This window comes from Colletotrichum fioriniae (genome assembly GCF_027942845.1).
Source record: "Colletotrichum fioriniae strain IMI 355084 chromosome Unknown scaffold_16, whole genome shotgun sequence".
Classification (NCBI taxonomy): Eukaryota; Fungi; Ascomycota; class Sordariomycetes; order Glomerellales; family Glomerellaceae; genus Colletotrichum; species Colletotrichum fioriniae.
The window spans coordinates 1,208,337-1,230,577 of NW_027076852.1; the positions used below are offsets into that span (position 1 = coordinate 1,208,337).

Consider the following 22,241-nt stretch of genomic DNA (forward strand, 5'->3'; position numbering starts at 1 on the left):
CCTGGGCTGTCGGTGGTCTGCCCGCCCTGGCCCCGGCTTGAGGAGGGGGGAGGAGGGGTGACGGATGGGAGGGGTTCTGCGGTGTAAGTGCCAACGGTACCTTACGGAGTACATTGTCATAGCCTGTCGTATGTAAGTATTAAATAATTTGTTAGTGACTTGGGCTTTTGACTGGCTGTGGTTGCATGTGAAGATTGGTCTCCACCGACAGGGTCGTCGACGTTTGATCAAGGCACCTTACTCTCCAATGCACAGGCACGCAGACGCGCAGAGAGAGCAACACTTGTCGACTTCTTTCCAGGCCGTTCGTTACCAAGTAACCCGCTGGCTGGTATGCCCCAAAATGCCAAACTCTACCCAAGAGACGTAATGACGATACGATGCCAGAAGGGCAAAGTCTGACATGTGTCATCTGACAATTACCACCACGTTGATTATACTGATAGATATTCAACCGAACCAACTCGCCCACCAAATGCCAAACACAATCAGCAGTATCAAAGCATCTTGGCTAAACAATAAGATGGGATCTGTCCACCGTAATAGAACGCGAACAAAAGATGAGAGTGAAAATCTCTGCCGAGGAAATAACACAAAGAAGAGAAAGTCCGCTGGCAAGCTTTACCATGTCAAGATGTGTTGCATGAAGCCGAGAAGCTCTTCACAAGCAAGGAGCTTCCTATCTTGGGGCACTCGCGTTTTTGTCCAAGCTTCCGGCTGCCCTAGCATAAAAGACGAGTAAAAATGGCTATACAGATCGTATGGCGGACAAGGCCCTTTGTTTCTACGGTCGCGCCTGCCAGCCTGCGTCCCTGAGGCAGGCTTGAACGCAATTTTCTAGGTAGTCACAGATGAGGCGATGCATCAAGGGACAGCCCTTTTTCTGGCTGAAAGCAAAGACGATACGGCGAGATATCCGGCTATATACAATGTAACGAAGACCGTCTGAATGAATGCTAGGGCCCGGGCACATATCATACCTTATAGTAAGCGACTGATTACTATGGTGCTGGAGTCACACAGGTGGCTGCAGGTGGTTGTCGGCAAGAAAGAGACGAAAAGGCGAATGGATCTTGCATGGAATTCTTCATCTGCCCTATCAGCCACATCTCATGAAGTGCCTGAGTGACTAACATTAGTCGAGACCGACCCCTATCCTTCTTATACTTGATATATGTATGCACAAGTCCGGCATGATTAGAATGCATCGAGGTGCCCTAAGTATGTATCTCAGCGAGGTATGCGGAAGGGGAGGTTATCAGGCTTATGGGGTATCTGAAGAAGACGTAGCCAATGAGAACCCGGTCTGCCAACATACCTGTCGAAGGAGGGGTAACGGACAGATTCCTTCCAGGTTGCCTACACTTGTAGTGTAGACAACCTCAGTCCATTCCAACGTCCAGCACCCAAAAAACCCCCCGTCGGCACTGCTCTTGTCCCTGGGGTTACGTCTCCGGGGTACGCAACCCCGCCGTAGTGGCTAAGTTTTACCACCGTCCTCCGTAGCGCCTGTCATGATGCTTCACTTACCTCAGGCGAAGGTAACTGAGTACCCACGGTCCTTAGGGAGGTACCTAGCTAGGTAAGGTACGTAAGGCAAGGTCCAGTAGCTGCAACCCCTCATCTTGCTTCTTTTCTTTTTTTATTTCCCCGCCTCACTCTGGTCGTCGGCGTTGTTGGTCGTTGCCAGAACAGAACTCTCTTCAGACCTTTCACACATAGTTCAAACCACACTGCCATCTCGCTGCTCCATCATCCCAGCATCGCGACCTTCGAAGACTTCAGCGTCTTTTGCACGAGTCAAATCACGTTTCAACCAATAGAATACCATTCCCAAGAGAGCCGTGGAACACTCCGTTGAAAGCGCATGTCAAGTTCGCCTCCCCTGCCACCTTCGGATCCGTCAGATCACTGGAGCCCCTCAATTGCGATCCATAGCTCTACGTAAGGCGGTGCAGCTTCCCCGGCCCAGGCTGGGCAACCGTCGCTCTCGGGCGCAATCAGCCGACCGTTGACTTCTTCATCTCTCGGCGCCTCGTCAATAATCCCCTCAGCCACCACAAAAGAAGCGGCTTTGCAAAGTGAAAAGGCATTGCTCATTGGGGAGATTCGGGCTTAGCCGACATCACGAGCTTCTAGACAACAAGTCACTAAACTGCAGCAACATAGCAAGTCGCCAAGCACCATCGGAACCCCGCCTTTGATCGTTCTGTCCATCTTGGTACAATATCCCGAGTAGACCGTCCCATACTAGGTTGCATCAACATCTACCGATCGAATCAAGTCATGGACGCAACACCGACGTCCGGGGCGCACAATGACGAAGCCATTATAACCTCACCTCCTGCTGTCCCCCAGCGAACTCCCTCCCAGACGAGCCTGCACAAGACTACCCACATTCACGCTCATCGTCAGAGCTTTGCCGAGAATCTGAGAAACGCGCCTGGCTCGCCTCGCGCCCAGCGACACCCCTCCTTCACCCAAGCTGCTGTACAGGATCTTCTCAACCACCCACCTGCCGCCAACAAGCACTCGAACCCGCGCTTCGCAGGCCGCGACTGGCGCGATATCTCAGTCAACGAGCTCGTTGCCCAAGATGACTTCAGATGGGTCACACTGGACACCAGTGTCGAGGAGGCCTCGATGGTGCGTTCTCTCTCCCAACTTGTCCAAGTGCTTTGCATCGTTTACTAACGCTGTGGTAGACTCTCGTCAAACACAGCCCGTCCAACGTCGTTCTGATCCGAGAAGACGCATCGTCCCAAACCGCTGTTTCAACCTTTGACTACAATGACCTAAACACATATCTCCTCGTAGTTGTAGGACTCGCCAGGCCCGACGAGGAGCAGGTACCCCTGTACGACGAAATCGTAAACAAGGCCCAGACAGGAGCCCGTATAGCCCTACGAGATATCCAGCCGCTTTGCCGCAAGGAGTCACTCATCACCTTGCCCTTTGATGAGACACTGGAACGCGCCATCGAAGTGTTTGGCAGCGGCATCCACCGCGTTCTAGTCACAAACCCCTCGGGCGACGTAATTGGTATCCTCACTCAGCTCAAGGTCATTGAATTCTTCTGGAATGAAGGCATCAATTTCCCCGCCATCGACAGATTATATCCCGTCCTGTTGCGCGATCTCGGTATCGGCACTCAGCAAATCGTTTCCGTCAAGTGAGACCACCCTCCTCTCGCTATTTTGCGATATGAACTTAACTAACGCTTTGTAGCTCCGACAGCATATTGGGAGACGCCCTGGCGCTTATGAACGCCGAGGGTCTAACGAGTGTGGCTGTCATTGACAACGGCCACAATGTTGTTGGAAACATCTCCACCGTAGATGTCAAGCATCTGACGAATGCCGCCGACGCGCCCTTGCTCAAGCAGTCTTGCATGCACTTCATCTCTGTCATCCTAGGCGAGCGCGGCGTCGAGCACGGCCGCGATTCGTTCCCGGTCTTCTACGTGAACCCGTACTCGACGCTGGCGCACACTGTAGCAAAGCTGGTGGCCACCCAGTCTCATCGCATGTGGGTTGTTGAGTCGGCGTCTCCGTCTCCGTCTGCACCGGCTACTCCCTTGTTGGCGCCCACAACGTCGTCAGTGCTGGTGCCGGGGATTGGTTCCGCGCCTCAGTCGCCTCTGCCGACCCAGGTTTCACACGTTGTACCTGCGGCGGCCATGCCAGGCGCCCATCTCTCCGGTCGTCTGACCGGTGTCATCTCGCTGACCGACATCTTGAACATGTTTGCAAAGTCGTCGGGACTGCGGCCGTCGGACCCGGGCGAGCAGCGAGCGCGCCGTCGCAGAAGCTCCAGCAGCTCCATGCGGCCAAGTCTCGACTCGTCTAGACCGAGCCTTGACTCACGTCGCTGAGGAAGACTTGGTCTTTGGTAGAGATGGAACAATAAGGAAATCCTAGAAAGCTTTACAGCAGCTTTTAATGACTGGCGTTTATGGGTTCGTCACATGGGGCTTCTGCTTTTGGCCAGAGCATGCTTTTGCTCAGTTTTTATGCTTTTTTCGTTTCCATTAGACGGCCGAAGCTTCAGACGAGATATTCTAGATCGCTGTCGATAACAGGCGGTTCCCGCAATATATGTGATCTGATCTGAATATTGTTCCACTTTGTGCCGCTCTTCCGTGATACATGGGATGAATCTTCATCACATACATGCATGGGCTCGGTGCCTGGATTGTTTCTGTCGTTCTCTAGGCAAGTCCATAGACCTTATAAACGACGCTGTTGAGAGGTCAATAGTTCGCTACTATATATACGACCAGTCGTTTCTCTTCACGTGTAGGCATTGATGACTTCGCGTATGGCCAAGCAGAACAGACCATCAGCTCCCGGTCGTCTTCTCCGAAGCGTCGTTATGTTGGGAATGCGTTCGGCTAGAGAGACCTTTCATGCTTCTCAAACCCCCCTTTGACCGTGACGTGTTGAAAGATCGAGTGTGTGCCCAAAGCTGCTCTCACCAGCATACCAGCCTTCTCGATCCGAGATCTCAAGCCTGATCATCATACCTCCCCTCCCCTCAGGACCCGGTGACTTAGCTCAGGGTACCATGATATCTCATGGATAAAATGCTCCTAAGTAAATCTCACAGTTTCCAAGAAGGTCAAAGAACGGAGTTCCGAGAACCCCCCTGCTGTTTCATATTGATTTCTCCAATAATTCGGCCGTATGAAACTAAGTAACGTGTGACATTGAGAAGAGTGGTGATTGTATTGCTTGAGATTCATCATGGTGAATACGAGGCAGAAAAAACAAGAGAGAAAGAAAAAGAACGAGTGGAAAACCAAGCTGACCATGGCATTATGTAGGACCGTGAGCCAACATACAACCCCTTGCTAATAAAAGCTAGAATCATACCGCTCGGCCATCGACTACAACGGACGGTGCTTGTTGAAAAGCTGTCCCACTTTGGGTGCCTATGAAGGCATTCCCCCTGCCACCCCAACCCTCGATACACCAGCCCATTCAGATCCAGTTTTTCATGCCTCACAATCAATGAAACGGATGTTTGCTAGCAATGGTTTTCCTCATTTTACGTCGTATATATGTACTAAGTTGGAGTTGTGGTCCACACACTGAATATGTACACTTCACAACAAAAACTTCTCCCCTACCTCCCCCATCTCCCTTCCACTCATCACCTCCCCCTCCAAGTCGGATTTGAAGCCGTGACTAGTTTCAGAGAGTGGGAATTTGTTCGAGTTCCACACTCTAGATGGGAACACCAGCAGCGGCGCAGGTGTTCTGAGCCCAAGTAGAGGCAGCAATACTAGGAGCCCCAAAAGTCAGTATTCGGAAATGCTTGATCCCCCCTTTCCACTCGGGAAGAGAGACGCAGAGAGAGGGATAGAATGTCCACTTACGCGTCGGAAAGCTGGCAGGCACCTAGGACGCAGGTGGTCACGGCGCTGTTGTACGCGGAGGAACTAGATGGTATCCAGCACATATCAGTCAATGGGCTCGTGAAGGAGTTTCAAACAGGAACAATACTCACGCGCAGATGCAGGCGAAGTCGGTCTGGTCAGTGCAGCCCGAGATGGGGAAGTTGTCGACGAAGCAGGGGCGCTAGATATCATCAATCTTCTCATCAGCCACATGGTTCGAAACATGGAAGCTCCAGGAGTCGCGTTTGTCTATCTTGAGGTAGACGAGCGAGGAGAACTGGAGGATGTGAGGTGAGGTGTCTCATACCGCGCAGTCGGGGAGGAGGGAAAGGTCCTGGGCAGCGACGAGGTTGGCGAAGAAGGCGACGGCGACGGTGGTGAACTGCATGTTGACTGGTTGGTCGAAAGTGGGCTTTGGTTGGTAAGTTTGTCTTGGTTGTGTAAGTGATCTGAGAGTTACTGATGTTGTGCAATTGGAAGGGTTGATCACGACATCTGGGGATGATGATGGGTTTATATAGATCGTTTTGCGTCCCTCCTCTTTCTTGTCTGATGTCAACTCTTTTACTCTTTTCAACATTACATCGATACTTGCCAACACCAGTAGCCCATCATGATCCTTTACCCCGCAAACTACCACCCGCATTCTTCCTTTCCCATATTTTCGATGTTTCTCCCCTTGCTTACAGCTAAACGGTGCCTGGATTAGGGAGCTGAGATTGTAATCATCTCCAAATTTCACATGATGCCGAAGAACAACAGCAAGGAGGACGGAGCTCCAAGCGGGGTTGTCCGTTGAGAACAAGCGAGGAGGCTTTCGCCAAGATGGTTCATCGCGGCATTGGAAAGCAACCCTAGACGGATGCGACGTCCCCCAAAGGAACTGGCCAACATCGGCGACTTTGCCGGATGGAGAACTCACGCGGAGGCAGACGGTTTGGAGGTTCGAAAACTTGATTCAGATGATGTAGCTGGCTATACGTATGTCTGTTTACCTCAGCAAGGGGTTTGAAGAGGATGGAGAGTATCATGCTGACTTGTATCATATCAAGCTGAACAGGAACGCTCCTTGACGTAGGCTCCACGATGTCCAAGTAGACGATCCTCCATGGGACCAAAGCATGAGACGAACCTCTAGGCGGTAACGCACAGCCTCCGCTAGCATTGCCTTGTACCAATGACCGGCTCCGACATACGCTTCCGCCTAGACCGGCCACTTGTAACGGCGGACAGCTCCTCAGCCCATTGAATATCACGCCAAGACCTGGTCGATTAACACGAGCACATATAACGCCAAAAGACTTCCCAAGTTCCTCCCTCTGCTCTGGCCCGCAAAATTTCGGCCGATCACAAGGCCAACTCGGACATGGAGGCATCTCGACCGATGTGACATTGGCTTAGAGTTGCGGGGAAGCTTGTAAGTAGGCCTATCCGTCACTTTCCCAGCCGCATGTCAAGTCAAGCGATGAGAGGACGAGAGCGGTTCATCTCACGTAACGGCGTCCCTGCCGTCTTATGACAACTGCAAAACACCCACGTCACTGTCTTGAGACCCCCCTCGAAAGATTTGACCAGGCACGGCGCGGCGCAGCGGTTGCTGGGTGATCGGCTCTGCTGGGAACCTGGATAGGGAGGTGGTCTCTCCTAAACCCCGCTTATGGACTGCTGCAAAATCCGGGGATTGCGGGGGCGGGCGGGGAGGAAACAGGGGTGGTATTCAGTCCAAGTTCTTCCGGGGGTGGTGCGAGGTTGCATTCGGAGGTCAGTCAGGGTGTGGCCAAGGATGAGTTCCTGCATCGGGGGAAGCATCGGGGATGGGGAGGAGTTGGAGGCGGCGGCGCCGCCGCCTGCGCCTCCGCGGGAAGAAGATGATTCAAGTGAGAGCGGCTTGCCGAGGCGAGGCGTTCTTTCGACAATGCGGATGAAAATGGCTTCTGATAATGTGACTTTGTACCATGGGACTCACAGCTCGATCTACGATTCTTGAATAAGCTGAGATGAGTTGTTCTTTAGATGACAAACAGGGGGCGAACAAAGTTGTTTGGAGCTCGGAGTAATGTCAAACTCATTACTAGTTGGACAGGGCTTCCCCGCGCCGGCACTTCAATGCCGCTTTTCGCATCTGAGATTGCAATTGCAGGGGAGGGGGGTCAAAATGACGGCTTGAAGTGTTTACGAGTGAATGAATGACATCTTGTTTTGATGAGGTTAAGTTGACTGGCCCTCGAATGCTCGAACGGAAGGGATACTTCAGAAAGGAACATAATTGTCATGCAACCCAAGTTCCAGCATGGCAGACACGACAAGGCCAAAAACATTTAAGTCACGAAAATGAATAAGTTTAAACCAACTGTCATGCAAGGTATGGCTCTGTAGATCATACTATATTGTGAACAAAAGTGAAAGTTTCCGAAACCGAGAATCGAACTCGGGGCTATGCCTAACCTCTCAAAGAGATGAGAGGGCATCATGTTGGCCACTACACCATATCGGATGTGGATACCAGGCTGGCTTGAAAGTGCAACCAGGTAGGCTTGGTGGTGGGTGAATAGTGCAGCACGATCTTCTTCAATTTGGAAGTTGCTGTTATGGGCTGACGTGTTGTCTATCGTTCTCTCTATACAATTGACATTCACAGGAGAAAAGAGAAACTCTGCATTTACTTTAACCCAAAGTGTACGGAGTAGCTCAAATTGACTTTTTAAAAGGTTCGTCTGCGCTTAGGTGAGTGTCATCTCAGTCACACACTGTACTCTAGCACTGTCCTTCAAAACTTTCAAGCCCAATATCTCACAGTTCATCTCATCTCATCTCCAAAAAAAGAAGTCCCAAAACTCATTTACAACAGCCCAACCTAAGTGAAATCTCACAGAAATAGCCATCACAAACACATTCACGTGCATAAGCATCTCTCTTTTCTTCTCCTGCAAGATACGAAAAACGTAAGAAGCCCAGCATCACATAACCCCATAACCATAATTCATCATGGCAACCACAACAACGCAAGACTTTACAGCCTACTACCTCCAACGCACCACCCAAGAATTCGCAGAGGACCTCGACAAAGTCCGCGCCGCCGACGACTTCAAGGCCGAGTCGCTGCCCTTTCTGATTCACGCCCTGCAGCAGGGCACCGCGCTCTACTCCGCCCGGGACCAGGAGCGCGTCGTCAAGCCTCCTTCAGCTGCTGCTGCTGCTGCTCCTGCTGCTGTCGCTGTCGCCGTGGATGAGGATGTAGACATGGCGGAGGCAGCCGACGAGGAGGAGGCCGCCCCTAAAAAGGAAAAGAAGGAGAAAAAGGACAAAAAGGAAAAGTCCAAGAAGAGGAAGTCGACTTCTGGTTGAAAGAGGGGTCACTGCGGTTAGTTGCTGGATGTGAAGGAATTGGAGGGCGGCAAACGTCTTTTGCATCGCCACGTCGGCGCGAATTTTCAAGGAACAGAATGGTTATCCATCAGCCCACCGAGGGGGCGGTGGTCTCATTCTTCACTTGGGCTCAAGGCGTTCTACCTACCGAGTCTGGCGGCTGAACCACCATCGAAGGATGCACCAAATGTTGCAGGGCATCGAATCGAGGTCTCAAATTCTGTATGAACGCTGGAGCAGCGAAACGGGCATCGAGACATGGGTGCAATCAAGAAGTTTCTGAGGCAAACGAAGATAATCAATTCAATTAGCCCTCTCTGAAGCTGCACTAGCAGCTTCACGGATACTCGTCCTCCGGGGGGGTAGGGAAACTTCCCGGCGCAAAAGGACTTTTGGGTTAAGGATCAGAGAAACGGGAAGGAGCATCGCGAGATAACCCAGGATCAAAGAAGATAGATACCCTCAGAGGATTTGAGTAAGAAGAAGTTAGGCACAGGCACAGAATATAGGTAATGGCAACTGGTCACGGAGCCATAGCCACTGGCAACATCAATACAAAAGAGTCTCCCGCCAACATGTTCCATTGTTGCTGTGTCTGACATCATCGGGGTTTGCAAATTGTTGCGATAATCAAATAATAATTCAACTCTCCAGGCTGTCATAAGGGTATCTCTAGGATTAAAGATTAAAAAAAGGAAAGGACGCTCTCAGCCATGCTTCACACATGCCATCGCTGTCTAATGCCGTGTTGACCGCATACTCATTACTGCGTCACTACCGTTGTCGTTCCATGCCAGCACTTCATACCGCTTAACGCGGTTCACAAGAAACCTAAAATTCATCCTTCGCCGATTATTCAGGACAGCCGATACGACCGGCGGCAGGCCTCCTTGCGCACAGCCCAGCCTTTGATGGCCAACACGATGATGACCCAGGCCATCAAGACGCCTACAAGTCCCATGGTCACGGTGTACATGAACATAGCATCTAGGTTGTAGTGCTCCATGCCCTCAACAGTGTCGCTCGCCTGGCCAATTGTAAGCTATTGCTCATTCGGAGTAAAGTAGGTGGATGGGAACTTACACTAGCCATAAAGATGATCCCACCAGAAATCAGGCCAAAGGCGGCTAGGAGCTCCGTGGGGGGTCTAGACGGGAGAATGGACTTGGGAGGCTTCAGGTACATGATGACATATGAGAATCCACGAGCGAAAGAGGCCCCGGTGAGGAGGTTACCCCACTGCTTGTGAATCATGCTCGAAACCATAGAGTGCTGCGTGTGCGAGCTCATCATGATGCCCAGGAGGAGAATGACGAGTGCCGGGATGGGGTTTATGGAGAACTCGTATTGCTTCGGCGGCTGCAGATCCTTCTTCTGCTCTTCTTCGTCGTGGTAGTGCTCAGAAGCAGCGTTGATGACTGATGTGTTCAAGAGCTCTCGAACGCGACTGGACTCGATAAGCATGCCGACCTAGTTTCATCTGTTAGTCAACTCCGACTCACGATCCTGGCGACGAGAGGCTTACCAGTCCACCACCAATGAAGAGAACGGTGATTGAGATGTGCTCCAGATCCTGCGCGCTGTATTCTCCTCCCCAATTCCCAAGATGCTCGAGGAAGATGTTGGTGGATCCGTAGACGAAAATGAGGGCGCTCTCGACAAACTCAGCCGAGGGCCGCCACTTGCCGTCGGCACGCTTCGGTCGAATATTCCACGCCTGCCGGAGTACAGTCAGCAAAATGGTTCCGAACACGGTCGACAACGGAACGTGGACTTACCCATCCGAGTTCACCAAAGCTGCCGGTCCATCGACCAAGGGTCAACAAGCCAAGCCAGAAGAAAATACCGCCCTTGACCCAATGCGCCAAGCCACTGAAGATGCCGTTGCCCTCCTGTGTATTGTTAGCGTTTCAAACCCAGCAAGCTCATTCACATATCACTTACAAAGAACCGCCCGTAGGCCACAATACCTAGACACAATGTGACAAACCCTAGCGGCAGAATGATCCTATCGATTGAGTTGTAGAAAAAGACCAAGCCCTTCAACACGCGCGAAGGAATCTTCCCCGCTACTCTTGCAATAGCCGACCTGGGTGTGGCATTGGTGTTCTCGTTCATGTTACTTGGCATGGGCATGGGAAGGCCATCCTCAATGTCGTCCTCTTCTTCGGCGTACTCCTTGAGGTAGGCATCGGAGTTGCGCGGGGACACCTCATTGGACGACGAAGAGCGGGAATGGCTCCGGAGCGATTCGGTACAAGGCTCAGTACCTTGCCCGCTATCGTTGGATAGGCGATACTCGCTGGCATATCGAGAGCTGTTGACTCGATGGTGCTCTGCCATGGCAGCCGTAGAAACTGGGATGAATGATTGGTATTCGTTATTGTCGGACGGTTCGCGGCTGTTGTGCCTCAGAGCGCCAGCGACTCTTCCTACAAGGCCGATCAGGACCTGCGCCAAGAGGGCCCAGGTAACTAGCCAGCCCAGCTTGTGGTGCGCATTGTTGGGGTAGAGATCGGGTGTGCTAGCATTGTAAATTGTTCCCAGGAGAACTCCGAGAGCATTAACGGCCACGAAAACAAATTGTAGCGCGAGTGTATATCTAGAGCGGGCAATGGAAAGCATTACAGCTGCGAATCGCGTGTAAGTCAGCGCCGGGTTACTGGCCAGGGCTCGTCATACTCACCAATTGGCAGAACGAATATCCAGGCGAGCACCATAACTCCAATGTGTGCGTACATTATTCCGACATGGTCGGCGAGCGCAAAGTATGTTGGCGGGTAGCTTTTGGATTCGGCCTTCGGCTCGTCTGCGCCGTGGGCCATGCCCATGTCCATCTCCATGGCGTCGGCGCCAGCTTCGTGAGCGCCGTGGGCAACAGCCAAGGGCACAATGCCCAGTACCACCGCCGTGGTGATTTGGCTAGCTGATAATCTCATTAAGGGCCTTTATGCGACGAAGCTGTCCGTTGTCGCAAGAGGAGGCGAGGAGCGATGTCAGGTTCGGTTATGTCGCAAAGAGGATCTCGATTTTCCCCCAGATCTAGTCAGACAAAGTACGATGGGATCGATGAGAGATCTATTTGGCGCTTGCTTGCAGCTTCTTGCGCAACGACAGAGCAGGAGGGTAAGCTTCAAGATTATTGAGGAAATGCCATGAGCGAGAGCGAGGTCGGGTCGCCTTTATTAAACAACAAGTAGAGTGGGGTCTAGCGAAGAGAGAAGTAGAGACATCGCACCGGCGCCAGCACCGTAGCGGAGACCGAGAGAAGTCCTTTTGCGACAAGATTCTTGTCTAGATGTGTAGGTAAGGTACAGAGCCACGGTGAAAGGCAGGTCAACGATAGCTTCTTGGAGCCGGCGTCGGTACACGGCGATGACATGGCCGGGCTTTAGGTACGTTGGGACTGGGCAGCCAGAAGTCAGGTCATACCCATGCGCATTCCCCATCTCCATCGTACCTTTATGGGATGGTGCAAGAAGGTACCGGTGGTGTATTGTACATGCTGTCAAGGAGGTTTCCTGGAAGTCATCCTACCCACCCCATGTGAGGTAAGGCGGCGGCCGCGAGAAAGAAGTCACCGACCGTGGTAGGCGCGAGGCGACTGGCAGCAAGCAGTATGCTCGGCAGCGTGTGTGTGTGTGTGTAAGTGGTGACAAGGTCCAGAAAATGTGCAAAGACCGACTCCGAAGGTTCCGAAGGCATCCACGAGCGAGGGTCCGGCCAAGTCCAGCATCATCCAGTGACCGAAGAGAGGAGCTAGGCCAAGAGCTGTGCGGGATGGAAACGGTAGTAACTTGTCACTCACCTTGCCCTTGCTGGCGGAGGTACTCAAGGGATGTACCCGCCCACGGACCCGAAGCTACGGGAGCTGGCCGGCGCGGGCACGTTGAACAATGGATGGAGGTGAGAGGAGGTAGTCTGAAGGAGTGACATGTGGACGACCTGGAAGACGCGAGAGCTTCATTCTCTGAGATTCTACCCTCTTTCTCCACGCCGTTAGTGATGCTGGTGGGGCACGCACTACACATCCCGGGAATGTAGTGGGGGTGCGGGGAGCTTTCCTGCACCAGCTTACTAGGCTACCTGCCTTACTCCTGCGGATTTCGCGGCAGTGACGCCATGAGACCCTGCCAGAAATTTTCACGACCACCTCATTGGAGAGAAGAAGGTTGCGATGAGTGCAGTAGTGTAAGGACTTAGACGGGCAGGCAAGGTGGCAAGGTAGGTAAGGACCATGAGGTAGGGTAAGTGAGGTAGGTACTCATCTTACCTCTCTTGAGAAAGAGAGGGTATTTCCGGGAGCAGATGGAATCAAGTAGTAGCAATTTGTATCCCTACTCTCACTCATCCGTTAGCTCACTCACACACTTACACGCTTAGTCATTCAAGCTCATACATCAAACGTCCCCAATCATGACATCAAAGTGAAGACCTCGTCCTCGATAAGTGAGTGCCGGAACCTCATAGAGACACATAATGCGACTCTCATTTCACATGTCAACCTCATGAGGGAGAGAAGAGAGGATTACCTCCGGCATTGAGACGTACTCCCTCGAACATGGAATCCGTGACCATGCAGCTATGTGTGACTCTCCCGGGATCAACGAGGACTAAGGACACCAGGCAGGTGAGTGGGTAAGGTAGCGACCCCGGAGCAACAGACCAACACCAAACAAAACAACCTTATCGCCAAGATCGCGGCAGCCGAGTGCCGTTCTCTGTTGTTAGTGTAAATCACCGATGACCTGCCTTCTCTCTCTTTACCTCAGGCCTCATACGCCCTGCGAAATGGTATCTGACCACCAAGCCGTCGAGAACACACGCGTCGATTCGTGGCGCTCGCCGCAGCCACTCGAGCGTCGTCGTCAGATGTGCGAGGCTGTCTTTGCTCTCCATGTCCACACATAGTACTGAAAGAGGACTCATTGGATTTGTAAGTTGACTTTGCAACGGACCAACATTGCTAGTGATGTATGTCCCACCATGTCAGATTCTTACATGAACGTGGCGCCCTCCAAAGACCCGAAATGACTGTGAATACTTCCGTCTAGGCATGGGAGTTGAGTCACACGGGGGAGACGGACGACCTACCTATCGCCATCACATAACTCCGTCGCATCATCCCTGCCCTGCGTCGATCTGTAGTGTAACTCTATGGAGCTTGTGGTGTGGTGTGCTATGCGTCGTTCGCACTCCACCGATGGGTGCGGTAAGCAGAGACTGAGAAGGCCCCGGCCACGAGTTAAAATCTCATAGGGCAGAGAAAATGTTTGTTAATAAGCAGAATGAAGACGTGCAGGGCCCCCAGTACCGGCCGATGCGGGAAGCGCGAAGTACCGACATGAAATGTCTAGGTAATCCAGAACGTAAGAACAAAAGATCGAAACCAAAGTGTTGACCGCGCTTCCGAAGCTCCGTCCGTTGGGAGTAAGCCCCGCGTCAGATTCTTCTGACGCCCAGCTCTGCTATCACTGCAACATCATCTAGAGGCCTGGAGGCTGTGTCTTTTTCCTCGCCCCGAGATGGAAGTTGAACGACACTCGGCGGGCGGCCGAGCCTTTGCCAACGCGGCGCCAAGAAGAGCAAGTGAACCGGACACGGAGGATACTCAAAAGCTCCGTACAAACAGGCCATGTACGGAGTTCGTTACGGCTTGTCTCACGTCCCGTAACCCCCGTAGACCGCCGGGCCATAGAGTCATGAAACTTCTAAACTTCTGATTTCCTAAATTGATGATGATAAACTCGTTTCCCTGTCACTTCTATTCTGCTGCCTGCCTGCAGTCTGCAATGAGACTTTGCTCTGCTTCTTCTCAATGGTCTGACTTCAAGGGAGCCAATGGAATCTTCTCCTTCTCTCTCTGCGCTATGCCTTTGGCTGAGTAAAGTGCCTTATGTTCAGCGTGAGTGGTTGACCAAAAGCTACGGTGAACCATCTCGCTTCAAGAGAAGCCGGTTCCGATGATTCACTTTGGTTCATCACGTACAGAATTCCAGGGGAAACAACACCGCGGTACGCCGTGCTGTGACCGCATTACAAATGGGAGGTCATATGGAAGCCAATAATCAGAGGATAAGTCAGCAAAAGGAAAAAATCAAAGCAGCCTCATGAGCAACAAGTTCCCGCAACTCCACCAAGAAGAGAGAAAAAAAAAACCACATGGATGCAAGCAGGAAATCCACTCATCCACCCACCACCTGGCCAAATCCACAAAAGAAATCCGTACGTGCGCATCCTTGCCTTCGATCCGCCTGTCAAACCCGCGATCCCGCCTGCCTCTTGGCTCCACCTGATAAAATGGCGGGTACGTTGTACCTTCGATGTACCTAAAGGTACGGAGTACCTCTCATAGCCGACCGGACTTGAAGGTTGAAGCAAAGAAGACACCATAAGCACAGGCCCCTCTTTTCCCGCGGCCTGCGGTCGGTGGCCCCGGAGTCAAGTCGGAGTCCGACCCGCATCGATCACGGGGCATCGTAAGAACCATAGGAGATTCTAAGGCTACTCTGCTTGACATGACGTTATTTATCCAGCCCCCAAAGCAAATATCAATTTCTGTGCAATTACGAACTAATCTTGCAAATCACATCTGTAGCTGAAGGGCGGATATATCAAGCACCCATCCGACTCCAACGCTTAGTATAACAAGGTAAGCTGCACACACAGAAACAAGTCGCCGCACCGGTCTGCGTTGGCGTTCTCATATTCGAGGCCAAAGAGTGTGAGATTGTGACATGTTACCCAAGTCTATTCCACGCCAACTACCACACCGCCCTCAACCTCTGCTGCGTTAAGCTTGCGTCACAAGACATCGGAACAGCGAATCCGTTTCGATGCTACCAAGAAGAAGAAAATCCCTTGGTGAGATGCAGACCGCAACCGCCGTTTCTAGCCTTCCAGGTGGCGCCCCACTATCATCGTACGTCCCGCGCCGTCACGAGGTTCGACTTGTCCGAACCTTCCGGCCGTCTTGTTGTCCTGTGTAACCTTGCCGCAGAGCCATCACGATGCGCATGGCCCGGCTTACATAGTCGGCACGCGGTTCTTGCAATCGCCGGCCGATCATGAAAACCTCGATGCTATGGTATTGCACTATACGCTTGACACACACTCATCCCCTCATTGCGGATTCGTCTGGTTTCTATGATATGCGTAGGCTCATCTCCACTTCCCTCCTACCCTGCCATGCTGTATCACGGCGTCAATCTACCGTCTTCGGATCCGAGGCTCCGGCCAAGGTCCGCCATCACTTCTGCCCCGGTTTATCATCTGGACAAATTATAACGCAGATCGATCTTTTAGCTTCCATCTCTCATCACTCTGGATCACCTTGTTTTCCTTTTCGAGCTTCTCCAGGATTTGTATGATCCCACCGCTCGCTGGGATGTGCAGCTCCTCAGGAACGTCGGCATAGATGACTTTGACAAGCTCCATGATCGTCCAGGCATAAGGGTCGCCCTCGATATCAGAGCCTTGCCTCGCCGTCCTCAGCGTACGAATGACCTGCTCCTCCCGGGCTCTCCTATGGTTGATGTAGTCTTGAATCTTGGACGGACCGTTGTCAATCACGGGCCCATGACCCGGATACGCCCTTCCCTTGAACAGGCCCTGCATCCTCTCGAGGCTGTTGAGGTATACGGTCAAGTCCTCGAACACGGCGGTACCCTGGCCCAAGACGTTATCTGCCGTGAACATGGCGTCCTCCTCCTCCAAAACGAAGGCCATGTGGTCGACGGTATGCCCCGGGGTGAAGACAGCGGTAAGGCTGACCCCGTCGACGGAAAACTTTTGGCCATCCGAGATGTCTGACTGGCCCTCCTCGGGTTGGTTCTTGAAGACCTCGGAGCTCGGGAACAGCTCTAATAGCTGCTGGATGCCGCCCGTATGATCATGATGCCAGTGAGTGATCAGTACCTTCTCAACTGTTGCCTTCTCCTGCTCGAGAGTCGATTTGACTGCGGCAATCCATGACGGCTTGCCCTCGCCCGTATCGATGAGTACACGGCGGCTGCCTGTGCCGACGAGATATGTGTTGGTGCCCTGCAGCGTAAACTTTCCCGGGTTCCCTCCCAGAATGCGAATGCAGGCTGGGCTGAGGCGCTCGACCTCGGGTAGTGACACTAGTTGCGAAGCCATTGTGTTGTTGTTCTTGGTACAATTTAGACGGGCGATAAGTCTCGTCCCGGGTGTAGTTGAGTAAATTGGCCGTCTTAGTCACAAACCAGCGTTGCGGTTACATGGGGAAAGCACGCTGGAAACAAGACCCCGCATGTTCCTTAAGGTATGCGACAGAGAAATAGCCGCGACGTCACGCTGGACATTCGATCTTGGCGAATAGAATAAGTTGGTGCTACATGTACGTGAAGACGCAATGGAGGGGCAATGAAGATGCCGAGGTTCTAGAACAAAAGGCGCCGAAAGGCAGGGCACTTTGAGGTTCGAAAGGTCTCTTGTAAGCGGCTTACCTCAGCAATGCCTTCTGAATCTCCCGTCATCAGTGACAGTGACCTCACGGGGCACCTCAGTTGCGGCGGAAGGGACCCACTGAAAAGTGGCCCGAGGTCTTGTGGAAATTCAGGGGCGTAGGGGGACTTTCGGCAGGCGGATAAGCAAAAGTTGTTATCGATAAGAAACTGCCCGATCAGGTGCCGATAAGACTGGATTTACTGCCTGTTGGCCGCTGGCGCCACGGAATCTACCCGTCTGTGCACCCGGCGCCAGCTCCAACATTTGCAACTTCCAGGGATTGTTTGTAAGGCCCTTTTGGAACTGTGCCTTCCCGACGATCCTGAATCACTTTGCTCTTTGCGCATGAAATCCGTCGCAGTTTGGAGCCTCTAATTCCTTCTTACTTCTGCACCACCAACTTTGGCCTCTTCCGCGGCTGCGACTGGGGTTGGAAGCGACAGCCCGCGCGGACCCTCTCGATCTTTGGCTTGCGCCATCCACCAAAGCTCACCCACCCGCCCACTCTCTGGGGAGCTTCAATACGGCACCAAATCGCTCTTTCCGACAATCCAAAACACCCTCTACTTTGCTCAGCATCACTTGCTCAGCTTTTCTAGTCGGTAAATCTCGCTCTCACTTTGAATCCCCGTCTCTTGTATCCTAATTGACCCATTTTATTGCGACGAACTCGCGGCTAACTATGGATTTCTAGTAGTATTGTTGCGCTGGCCCGACTCCGGCCTTTACCGATCCACGACGCCTTCCTTGCCCATCGTCGAAATCACGAACTTATCTTGTCTTGGTTTTGGATCAATTTTTGCCTCGGCTTTTTTCTGCACAAGAGAGAAACCCACAGTATTTTGCCTCCCAGTTGCTTCAAGCCAAGAGCAAATAGACGAAAGAGCTGGACGACCGACCGATTAATTAAACAACACCATCCACAACACCCAACATGTCTGCTCGACCAACGACGCCGATGTCCCCAAAGACCGCCAAGGTCAAATCGCCCCTCCCTGGCACACCGGTCTTTGGCTGCGGTCAGTAGAACCCAATTGTTAATTGCTGCGACGGCAGGAACAGCCAAGAGTCAGGCTGACAGGATACAAACAGAACACATCCAGCGGCTTTTCACCCAGTCCACAGAGGGTATTACCCAGTGTGTCCACCACTACAAGATGATCCTCAAGAACATCTTTGAGCAGACGCCTGTTGTTCCTCAAACATTTAAGAACTCCGACGGCCAGATCATGACGTCTCTCCACATCCAATTACCTCTGTCTACAGTGCTCCGCCATTGTCAATGAGGACGATCGTCTCAAGCACGGCACAAAGAAGCAGCATCGCTTCTGTATGTGGCTCATCACCAAAGCAAACGTGAATTTCCTAACAGACTATAGATGTCGACTCAAGGAGTGGTGCCCTCTATTGTCAGATATGTGATGATCTAGTCTGGGATCCCACTCTCGAGGAGCTTCGAGTTCGCAAGATGGGGACCGGAACTTTTTCCAGTAAGTTGTCTTCTCTCATGAGACGCACCACCTCGCACCCCAAACTACGACTCGCGTTGTTGCACCGCTATTCCTTGACACCCAGCTGCCTGGCCAACATGCTGATTAATCTTCCAGACCGCAAGAGAAAGCACGATGAGATGTTTTCAGATGGTGTAAAGGATAGTTCTGCAAGCAACCCAGGCTATATCTCCAACAACACCACCACTGCCTCTTGCAAGGCTAATGGTCTGCGCGGAATCTACAACGCCGGAGCAACATGCTACCAGAATGTGGTGCTGCAGAGCTTCCTCCACAACCCCCTCCTGCGCAACTTCTATCTCAGCGACGGCCATCAGAGTACCGACTGCCAGCTGACAAACTGCCTCAGCTGTGCCATGGACGACATGTTCCAGGACTTCTATGCTGTTGAGAATACTAATGGATTCACGGCGGCTAGTATTCTGTCTGGATTCTGGATCTCGGAGAAGAAGGCGTTTGAGAACCTCGTCACCACCAAGGAGCAAGATGCCCATGAGTTCTTCCAGTTCCTCGCCGAGGAGCTGCATGAGCGAAACGGAGATGGTAAGCGTCCTGAGACTGGAAGCGAGCACACATGTAACTGCATCATCCACCAAACATTCTACGGCAAGCTCCAGACTGGCACTACTTGCCAGAACTGCGGAGGTGTCACAAACGCGGTCCAATCATTTCTGGACCTCAGTCTTGGATTGGAGAACCTCTCTCATAAGCGAAAGAAGGGAGGCCAAAAGGTGCCCAGCTTGACTCTGCAGGAGTGTTTGGACGAGGAGTACGTCAAGTCAGACAAGTGTGAGTATCGGTGCCACAACTGCAGCTCGATGCAGCAGGCCAAGAGAGCCACCAGCATTAAGCGGCTGCCAAATGTGCTCGCGATACAGCTCAAGGTAATTCTAGTCGCACGATTATACTGTACCTGTCTTTAACTAATAACCGTTCCCAGCGATTCGAGTACAAGCAGGGTCGTCATGACCGCGCGTCAAAGATCGAGACGGTGGTTAACTTCCCCCTTCAGCTCAACATGCTGCCATATACTACCAGAGGTAGAGGCGCGGACTCGAAGGATGCCTTTGACCTAGGAAGATCTTGCACGTACGACCTCCTTAGCGTGGTGGTCCACGTTGGCGAGATCGACACGGGTTAGTTAACACATAATGAACCAATTTGAACACTGTTACTGACTGAGCACCTAGGCCACTATGTATCATACTGCCGAGTAGGCGACCAGTGGTTCAAGTTCAACGACCACAAGGTTGAAATGGCGTCAAAGTCAGACGTCATGAGCGCTCAACCCTATCTGCTCTTCTACATTATTCGTTCACTTTCGTAAACTCGTACCTCGAGAGGGAACGAAAGCGTCTCATGCCAAGAAGTGTAAAATAGTAATGCCACCAGGTCGAACGAGGTAAAACGGTGGCCCGCCGAAAGTATGGGAAAAGGGGCGCTTTGGAATGGCGAAGGGGTTGGGCGACGGAGGATCAAGCATCTTGTCGGCGTTGGAAATAAACGTGGGTAATGCATCATCTCGGGCCCTTTGGCAAAGGCGAACAACAAAATCCGCATTTTGGATGGCAATCCCAAGGAGCCATCATTGTATAGAACAGCGATCAAGCGTATGTACTTTCTATTGAAATCTTGCAAACCAGAGACATGTGCCAGTTCAGGCTCCCATCAGGACAAGTGGGCAGGTCTATCATCATGAGCTAGCCAACCAAGGTGAATGGAGGGCCGCGTCGCCAGGGATATACGCTTTCTAAGGATGTGTTTCCCCTTTTCAGCTCGCAGCCGCCTCCCGCCACGTCCAGTCTTTGCACTCAAAGTTTGCATAACACCAAAACTCGTTGCTAAGCCCTCGCTCGTGGGTCGGCTCATACGTGACGGTTCTGACACCGAGGGGCTTGTATACCTTATTCACCAACTCGGCCATGCGCTCACCAGTGCTGACGATGATGCGGCCCTTCTCGGCGGCGTCCGGCTTCATCATCCACCGGACCGACATGGCGGCTGGGAACCAAAAGACTTTAATCAGCATAGGAGCCTTCTTTCTGCTTGAAACCCCCGCAGGGAAGTTGACTGCGCGACTGGACTGGGGGGCTAGCTTACTCTTGGTCTGGCAGTCCTCACTGAGGAAGGGCGGGTCGACGACAACGCGGTCTACAGCACCCTTGAGTTCACCCGGGAGCTTGAAGGGCTGCGCAAAGTCGTAAAAGACGAATTCAGGGAACACGTTGAAGCGGTTGTCGTACTCCAGCAGGAAGACCTTTGGCCGGACCTCGCTCTCGTCTCGTGCAGTCTGCAGAGCAGTTAATTAAATCATCCAAGGATGCCGCAAATCGCCCTCATGGTGATGTTCTTACCAGGATATTATGCAGAGCAACAAACACACTAGGCGTAGACACAATCGCAATCGTAGTATCCGCATCAGCGCCCTCGAGGAGTTGCCTTGCCAAGAAACCCGCCGTCTCGTCAGAATACTAAAGGGAACAAAACAAAAACCGTCAGTGAGACTTTTGTTCCTCTTTTTTTTTCTCTCCAGAAAACCCCTGCAGGAGGCGCATTGATTTCATGTGTTTTGACGAAGGGTCCTCCTCACCCAAAACTGCGACTTGTTCCAGTCCTCCATGAACGCCGCCATGGATATCGGCGCCTTCTTGGCCGCTTTCGCCTCCGCTAGCTCCTGGAGCCTCTCAAACTCTTTCAGACGGGCATCCTCCTCGGCCTTGAATTCGGCCAGCGCCGCCAACGCGTGCGAGGAGAGGGCGCTTTCGGCGCAAAAGTTGTCAGTATGTTTGTGTCACTTGTCCGGTGGAGAACGGGGGTTCGAATTTTTCATTCGTACTGGAGCTGGCTTACAGAGGCTCGTCCTCGCTGTCTGAGATGCTCATCTCGACTGTGCTTTGACGGGAATTTTTGTGGTTTATTGGACAAAGGGAAAAAAATTATAATTCTGCAGGTGAGCCAGCCGCGAACAAACAAAGTTTTGAGATAACGACTGCAGTGACCAAGAGATTTAGAAAGTAAGAGGGAGAATGAGTCGCAACTGAAAGGACTGCTAAGTCTGTGTCAAGGACCCAGTTTGAACTGTCAGAAACTACACTGTTTCAACGAATCAGCTTTGGCAATGCAGACATACCGACTAATGCCAACACCACGGAGCATAAACCACACTGGACAACGTCCGCACATTTGAGAGATGGTATTCAAACTGTACATGGATTCCTCGACTTTTGCAACTCTGTCTAGCTGACTACTTATATACACTCTAAACGACTTGCTTGCCCAGAATCAAATCCCTCCAACAAATGAAATCCAGGCTTACTCGTCAAGAACGTGCAGGTACTTGCGCTCCTCCTTCTTCTCCTTCTCTGTTGCAGGGGGCAGGTCGTAGAAGTTGGCACTGCGGAAACCTTGCTATACGGAAGTCAACACATGCTACTTTGATAGACAAAATCACGGGCGTCCTTACCAGGTAGTGGTATGTGAACTTGCTGATGTCA

At 52.1% G+C, this 22,241-nt stretch overlaps 6 protein-coding genes and 1 non-coding gene across 7 annotated transcripts; 3 read left to right on the forward strand and 4 right to left on the reverse strand.

Annotated features, from left to right (window-relative positions):
• Positions 1 to 2,286: 2,286 nt before the first annotated feature.
• SDS23 (cell separation during budding) lies at positions 2,287 to 3,874 on the forward strand (the record flags this gene model as incomplete). Its single annotated transcript, XM_053199064.2, has 3 exons — positions 2,287 to 2,646; positions 2,706 to 3,172; positions 3,229 to 3,874. The coding sequence occupies 3 exons, from the start codon at positions 2,287 to 2,289 to the stop codon at positions 3,872 to 3,874; spliced, it is 1,473 nt and encodes a 490-aa protein (XP_053043457.1).
• A 3,934-nt stretch (positions 3,875 to 7,808) lies between these two features.
• On the reverse strand, positions 7,809 to 7,895 carry N0V96_011186. The gene has a single exon. It is a non-coding gene; the product is annotated as a tRNA-Glu (tRNA).
• Positions 7,896 to 8,386: 491 nt separating this feature from the next.
• N0V96_011187 (uncharacterized protein) lies at positions 8,387 to 8,746 on the forward strand (the record flags this gene model as incomplete). The annotated part of the gene is made up of 1 exon (XM_053199065.1): positions 8,387 to 8,746. The coding sequence occupies one exon, from the start codon at positions 8,387 to 8,389 to the stop codon at positions 8,744 to 8,746; it is 360 nt and encodes a 119-aa protein (XP_053043458.1).
• Positions 8,747 to 9,623: 877 nt separating this feature from the next.
• N0V96_011188 (uncharacterized protein) lies at positions 9,624 to 9,859 on the reverse strand (the record flags this gene model as incomplete). Its single annotated transcript, XM_053199066.2, has 2 exons — positions 9,624 to 9,794; positions 9,851 to 9,859. 2 exons carry the CDS (start codon positions 9,857 to 9,859, stop codon positions 9,624 to 9,626), a joined length of 180 nt encoding a protein of 59 aa, XP_053043459.2.
• A 6,189-nt stretch (positions 9,860 to 16,048) lies between these two features.
• On the reverse strand, positions 16,049 to 16,906 carry N0V96_011189 (uncharacterized protein; the record flags this gene model as incomplete). Its single annotated transcript, XM_053199067.2, has 1 exon — positions 16,049 to 16,906. The coding sequence occupies one exon, from the start codon at positions 16,904 to 16,906 to the stop codon at positions 16,049 to 16,051; it is 858 nt and encodes a 285-aa protein (XP_053043460.2).
• Positions 16,907 to 18,170: 1,264 nt separating this feature from the next.
• On the forward strand, positions 18,171 to 20,074 carry N0V96_011190 (uncharacterized protein; the record flags this gene model as incomplete). The annotated part of the gene is made up of 5 exons (XM_065759188.1): positions 18,171 to 18,255; positions 18,616 to 18,726; positions 18,844 to 19,631; positions 19,688 to 19,883; positions 19,938 to 20,074. The coding sequence occupies 5 exons, from the start codon at positions 18,171 to 18,173 to the stop codon at positions 20,072 to 20,074; spliced, it is 1,317 nt and encodes a 438-aa protein (XP_065612286.1).
• Positions 20,075 to 20,518: 444 nt separating this feature from the next.
• On the reverse strand, positions 20,519 to 21,453 carry EFM5_1 (Protein-lysine N-methyltransferase efm5; the record flags this gene model as incomplete). The annotated part of the gene is made up of 2 exons (XM_065759189.1): positions 20,519 to 21,037; positions 21,448 to 21,453. 2 exons carry the CDS (start codon positions 21,451 to 21,453, stop codon positions 20,519 to 20,521), a joined length of 525 nt encoding a protein of 174 aa, XP_065612287.1.
• Between the last annotated feature and the right edge of the window lie 788 nt (positions 21,454 to 22,241).